Source organism: Echinops telfairi, unplaced genomic scaffold (genome assembly GCF_000313985.2).
Source record: "Echinops telfairi isolate 266 unplaced genomic scaffold, ASM31398v2 ScPeMD7_655;HRSCAF=1070, whole genome shotgun sequence".
Taxonomy (NCBI): Eukaryota; Metazoa; Chordata; class Mammalia; order Afrosoricida; family Tenrecidae; genus Echinops; species Echinops telfairi.
In genome coordinates, this window is record NW_022104553.1 from 15,093,903 (window position 1) to 15,100,934 (window position 7,032).

A 7,032-nucleotide genomic window follows, 5' to 3' on the forward strand; every position below is an offset into this window, starting at 1 on the left:
ATATGAAAACTTGATTTTTGTAAGTTGATGCCATTAAAACATGTCTCAGAAGCAAAACCCATGATGTGGCCAAGGGCAAACGCAAGATGTTCCTGTCACTTCTTCCCTGAGTGGCGTGGAGTAGTTCTGCTTCCCAGTTTCCTTCCTCGTCTACAACGAATCATCCCCCTTGGGGGCTGTGGAGGGAACCATGTGCACAAAAGATGCTTCCCATAAGACAGTTGGAAGGTCACACGATCAAGAATAGAGTTGGAACCCTGCCTCACACCAAATACAAAAATTAATTCAAGTGGAAAAAAAAGTCTAAAGGTAACTAACTGCCCAAACTATCAAGCTCTTTGAAGAAACTCTCAGAAGACTTTGAGACCTTGGATTTGGTAACGGTTTCTCAAGTATAATACATAAAATTCAAACAACAACAAAGACAGATAAATTAGACAGTATTAAAATGAAAAGTGTTTGTTTCAAAAGGGAATGCCTGCATATAAGATGTTCATACAATGTCCAAATTTCACACACAGTGTTCTCTTTCACAGAACATATCATCAACATTAAACTTTCTATTTTGTGCATTAATGATGCACCATCTGGCAGTTATGAACACCAAGGTGTGAAATGAGAGTAATGCTTGATACAATTGATATATGGATTATTATGAGCTGTAAGAGACCCCAATAAAATGAATTAATTAAAAAAAAAAAGAAATGCTAGTAATGCTGGTTGTGATGGTTAAAGTTAGGCATTAACTTCGCTGGGCGACCATTCTCAGTGGCTCAGCAGTCCTGTAGTGATGTACTCAGGCGATGATGTAACTGAGGCAGTCATCTTCCATTTTTACGTCATGTCTATTTTCAGAACCTAACCATGTGATAAGTGAGGAGTGGATATACCCATAAAAGCCAACAACTGGAGAGGGATGAAAGCACTAAGATGTGGTCTTATTCATCAAGCAGAATGATATATAAGCAAGGGGGAATAAATAGCTTATAAAGAACAAAACTTTGGATGAATCTCGCCAACCTAAGATGAACGAAAGAAATCAGACTTACAACCTGGAAGAGTTCACGTTTGCAAGGTATAGAACAGGCAAACCAGCCCACAGTGGGTGTTTGAAGTCTGCATGCAGCTAGCTCTGGGAAGGAGGAAGTTGGTGCCTGGGAGGGAGGGGCCATGGACATCAGGCCCCTCAGCTTGTTGGCCACTGGGGTTCCTAACCATCAGAAAGATGAGGCGGTAACTTTTTATAGTACAAGCTGCAAAGGCCAGGAGCTCTGTAAAGTGGAAACCTGTCAGAAAAGTTCAAGTCATTTCCACTAAAGTGCGTGGTGGAAAAGTAGTGAGGCACCTGGTCAAAGGTGCAAACGCTGCAAACGCTGGTTCCAGCTCACAGTGGCTCTGTGTACAACAGCATGAGACGCTAGCATCCTGGCCCCATAGCATCCTCACAACTGTTCTATGTCTGAGCCTATGGCTGCAATCCATCTGACTGAGGGCCTTCCCTTTATCAGTGCCCCTCTACTTTACCAAGCGCAATGTCCTTCTCCAGGGACTGGTTTCTCCTGATGACATGTCCACAGTGTGTGAGGCCAAGTCATTACCCTCTTCTCTAAGGAGCATTCTGACAGATTTGTTTGTTCTTTAGGCAGTCCATGGTAGTTTCAATATTCTTTGTCAGCACCATAATTCAAAGGCACCTATTCTTCTTTGGTCTTCCGTCATATGCATTTGAGGTCATTGAGGTCAGCTGAGGACGCAGAGACTCACAAAAAGCAGGGCACAGCGAGCTCATTGTATCTTTTGGACACAAAACGAATGAAATGAGATTCTCTTAGCAGAATAAGAATTACCTTTATCAAAACCTAGTTTTGTTTGTAGAACTTGACCTCGTGTTCCTGGTTCTGGGCGATGCCCCAGACCTCTGGTCCAGAAGTGGCCGGGACCCAGCAGCTGAGAACCCAGTGGCCATCTTTCCAGGAAGGGTTCTAGCACCTGTGGCTGTGACACCACTGTCAGGGTCACAGGCCTGAGACACAGCCCAGTTGGTGAAAATTCGTTTTCCTGATTACGACGTATTCTGTATTGCCCAGTGGATGAAAAGAGATGTACTTTTAAATTCAAAAAAAAAAAAATCATGGCTTGCACCTTAGTCCTCAAAGTAACATTTCTTGCTTTTCAACACTTTAAATCTTGTGTAGCAGATTCACCCAATGCAACCCATGACTACTGCCTCCACAAACATTGACCGTGGATCTGAGCAGGGCGGAATCCTTGACAACATCGATCTTTTCTCCTTTTGTCATGATGGTACCAAGGTAGTTGTTGAATCCCAGCTCTCAAGGGTTTCACTGTATTTCTGGCCCAGTAATTTCTGGGTATTACATTGGGCAAGTCTGTTGCAAAAGACCTCTTTAAAGTGTTAAAAAGCAGCAATGTCAACAAGCACTAAAGCGCAAATGACCCACCCAGACCATATTTTCAATCACGCCTTATATGCATAAGAACGCTGAGCCACGAAGACAGGAGAACCAATGCCTATACATTATGGTATATTGAACAAGTCTGTCTGGGAAGTACAGTCTGGATGCTCCATAGAAGCATGGATGAAGGCTTGTCGCAAGTTCTTTGGACACGTTATTAGGAGAGGAACCCGTCCCTGGAGAAATAAGGGCATCATGCTGGGTAGAGGGTCAGTGAAAAGGGGGCTGACCCTCCCCTCAATGAGATGGACTGACACAGCGGCTCTAACCATGGGTTCAACAGCACCAATTGTGAGGATGCTGCAGGACCAAGCAGCGTTTCCTTCAGTTGCACCGGAGTTGCCCCTAACTACATGTCGGTGACTGGTTGACTCCATGACCACCCCAATACCCCAATCCCTCCACCACACACATATGCTCAACACACTGGCAAGAGCAAACTCGTGTGGGTGTGCTTCATGCAGATCTGAGAGAACGACAGGCCATCCAAGATGACCAGTAGTCACACTCAGTAAACCAATTCTGAAATCACGTAAGTTAAACAGTCCTAGACCAACAAACCGACCAGGCAGGACGGCAGGTCACTGCGAAGCTGAGGCACTTTAGGACGCACCGACAGTGGTCCCATTGCACCAGTCTCACCGGCTGGTTGCCTGGGGACAGGCCCTCTGCGCAGGGTTGGGCCCCTGCTTGAGGGGCTTCGTGGTGGCGGCTCCCCTTGGGTGTTTGCTGGGCTCGGTGATGCATTAGGATCTGCCATCTCCGAAATGGGTGGGCTCTATGGTCACTGTCGCGCTGCCCCCCAGTCGATGACGGCTCCTGGGAGAAGTGCGGGCAAGGCTGGGTGCGGGGTATTGGAGGATCTCTCCCCAGGAGGCCTCGGAAATAACCTCCCCACCCAATTGGAGGGCAGGGGGCGCCGGGGGAGCATGCGCATTCGGGCTGCCATACGGGTTCGCCTAATGGCTTGGCCCCTCAGCAGCTAGATTAGTCCTTGTGCCATTAGCTGCGCCATTAGTTTCCCCTTCGGGTGAGGGGGTTGGCGGCCCTGTCCTGCCTGCGGCGAGCTGCGTCGGTTAACGGGTTAGTGCCCGAGGGGGGCGCCTGGACTGGGACCAGATGCCGTCGTTGTTGTTATTGCTATTATTATCGTTACCTGAAGACGGGCCGCTGGCAACACCACGGCCATCGCCACCGCCGCCGCTTCCTCCTCGGCGTCCATCCTGGACGGACAAGCTAGGGGCAGGCGTCCGAGGCGACCCCAAACCCGAGAGCCGCCTCCTCCACAGGGCCCACCCAACTCTACCAGCCCTGGACAATGGCGGCCGTGCCGCCGACGTTGTGACTACAACGCCCAGAAGGCAGTGCGGCACGCCGTGGCGCCCGACCGATAGGAATCTCCGTCCGCCGGGCCGCTAACCAATGGGGCGTTGTGGCCGCCCGCGACTCCGGGCTGTGAGCTTCCCGGCTGTGGGTCGCCCGGGAGTTCAGTCCCCGAGAGGGACAGGGGGATGCGGACCTCCCGTCCCAGCGGCCGAGGGAGGAGGGGAACCTGTAGGGGTCCGCGCAGTTGGTGGGAGCACCGAAGGGCCGCTCCAAAGGCGCTGCAGCCCCACGGCCCACCGCGCGGCCCGAGCTCCCCACCTGCGCGTCCGGGGAACGTGCACCAGAGGCCCGGAGCTACTGCCCATGCATGATGCCGAATTACGTACTTAAAGATTTTAAAGTTTTGTTAATAGGCTATTTTGGGGGAAAGGTACAGACACGGGTACACACCCACTGATCGTCGTTTCTTTACCCTTTTTTTCCTTGTTGAAAATATATATTTTCAGCAATGAAAGGCATTTTGAATGAAATAAAATAATTTTGTATATGAATTTTGAACTATAGAATGATGTGCTATATGTATTAATTCCAAATTAATAATAAGTAAAATAAAAATAAACATCAATATTTATACAACCTAAATATAAAATTTTTTAATATTACAAAAATTAACTTCAAACAACTAAATTATTTTAAAATAAAAATTACTATCAAACATTACACCTTCCAAAAATTATTACTATCACAAAATAAAAACAACTCTAAATAAAATCTAATTATATATAGAATTAATAAAATTTAAAAATTTAAAATGTTTATTTAAATGCTTAGCAACTAAAGCTAATTAGGCCATAAACAAAATCAAGTTAAATCAAATTAAAAATGTTCATTATAATAAAGATGTATGAAACAGACCTTAAAAACTTTTTGTACTCCAAAAATATGAGTTAGTCTCTTTTTAAAATTTTCATTCTCACACTTTCTATAAAGGAAATAAAAACCGAACTATACAAAAATACCAATAAAAAGTTTCCTAAGAATCACTCAGTGACTCATTTGTAAAACTTACACCAAATAAAATTAAACAAGTTCAAATTGGCCATGAACCACCATCAAAAAATCGATCAAAACACCTTCACATGTATTTTATTCAGTTTCTCCCACTTATAAAAATCCACCCCCCAAAATTCCCATGTGCTGTTATTTAAATTAAAATCGTCCTTATCATAGGCACTAATGCAATCACAGTAACAAAAACAATTATTATAACTTATTTACCCATTAAATGTTGAAGGTGCCAAAGATTTTGTATGACTTGGATCCACAATCAATGGTCATGAAAGCAGCAGTCTAGAGCTCAAAAAATGTATTGCATTGGTTAAATCTGCTGCATAAGACCTCTTTCGAGTGCTGAAAAACAAAGACTAAAGTGTGGCTGACCCAAGTCGTGGTGTTCTCATTGCATGATATGCTTGTGAAAGCTCGACATTGAATAAGGAAGACTGAAGAAGAATCGATGCATTTGAACTGTGGTGCTGGAGAAGAATATTGAAGGTACCATGGACTGCTAAAAGGAGAAACATCTGTTTTGGAAGAAGTAAAGCCAGAGTCCTCCTGGCAAGAGGCAAGGATGGCAAGACTTTGTGTTACATACTTTGGACATATTGTCAGGAGACATCATGCTGGGTAAACTGGAAAGGCAGTGAAAATGGCAAGGCTTTCAGTCAGATGGACTGACACAGTGGTTGCATCAGTGAGCTCAGACACAGGAACAATGGTCAGGATGGAGCGGGACTGTGTGGTGTTCCATTCTGTTGTGCACAGGGTCGTGTTGTGTTGGGGACAACTCGATGGCGCCTAACGACATATATGTGTGAACGGGTGCATAGGAGTACATGTATATATAGGCATAGTTTGGGGCATTTTATATACATTTCTGTATATGTTCTATATTACTAGAACTTATAAGGGCACAGTTACGGAATCCCCTTAGACATATTCAAACACCTTGTCAGACTGAGTTACTGGGCTAGAAGGCCAAGGACCAGAGTCGTGAGGGACATTTAAGTTAATTGGCATAACATCATTTTGTGAGTAGCATCGGAGGTCTTAAAAACTCACAAGCAGACATCTAAAACACAACTGCCAGATTCTTCCCATCTGGAGTAAAGAAGCATGAAGGAAACCAGATACTCAAGGAAACGCTCAGTCTATAGCACCTGTGGTCGCATGAACCACACGGCCTTTTCTGGCCTGAGACCAGAAGAACTAGATGGTGCCCGGTGACCATGACCAGGAACACAACAGAAAGTCCCAGTCCGAATGGGAGAAAAAAATAGAGAACAAAGTCAAATTCATCAAAAGACTAGACTTTTTAGACTGATAGAGACTGAAAGAACACACAGGACCACTGCTCTTTTAACATGAAACTGAGACCTTGAGGAATGTGCTCTTCAAAACAATCAACAATGAGACCAACCAGGAAATATTTGCCCCAAAGCAAAGATAAGAAGTCAAGGAGGTGCAAGGAAGCTGGAGAGATGGAAATGGGGAAGGCAGGGTGGAAATGGGAGAATGCTGACATATTACAAGAGCAGCCACCAAAGTCAAGGAACAATTTGTGTACAGATTACGGAATAGAAAACTAATTTGTGTAAACTTTCACCAAAACAACAATAATTTTATATATATATATATTTATTTAAAATTCCTTCTAAAATATTAATATGAACTCCTTTACTTAAAAAAATTTGTCTACAGTCTTTGACACTTATTACACAGAATATTTCCTTAAACCTCATTTGAATACTTAATTATGAAATCCATTTCCTTTTAGCAAACATTAATGTTGTACATTTCAAAAATAAACCCCTAAAATTAGTTTAAAATTACAAAATTCAACAAAACAATTAAAATCTATAATAATTATCAAGAAGCCCTGATGGTACAGAGGTTTGAGATTGACTGCTAACCCAAAAGTCAGAGGTTTGAACCCACAGCTGCTCCACAGGAGAAAGGTATGGCAGTCTTTCATACATTCTATGTGTCACCAATAACCTGGCATTCTGTGATGTTCACCTTTCTGACATGATTGTTGAAGACAAAATGAGAAAGCTGATGGTGCCCGGCTATTAAAGATATAGCATCTGAGGTCTGAAAGGCTTGAAGTTAAACAAGTGGCCATCTAGCAGGGAAGCAACAAAGCCCACATGGAAGAAGCACACCAGCC

The 7,032-nt window shown here is 44.2% G+C and overlaps 1 protein-coding gene across 4 annotated transcripts in view; it reads right to left on the bottom strand.

The window, feature by feature from the left end:
* ZNF8 (zinc finger protein 8) overlaps window positions 1-7,032 on the bottom strand; it is a 20,729-nt gene that overhangs the window by 6,329 nt on the left and 7,368 nt on the right. For 2 of the 4 annotated variants that reach the window (XM_030886215.2, XM_045292321.1), the window contains exon 1: window positions 3,634-3,782. The exons of 1 other annotated variant lie outside the window; for it this stretch is intronic. In XM_030886215.2, the coding sequence (XP_030742075.2) occupies window positions 3,634-3,699 (66 nt within the window). In that variant the 5' untranslated portion in view covers window positions 3,700-3,782. Of the gene's footprint in view, window positions 1-1,524; window positions 1,822-3,633; window positions 3,783-7,032 lie in introns of those variants that run through there. One more of the 4 variants, XM_045292320.1, reaches the window with a different exon arrangement.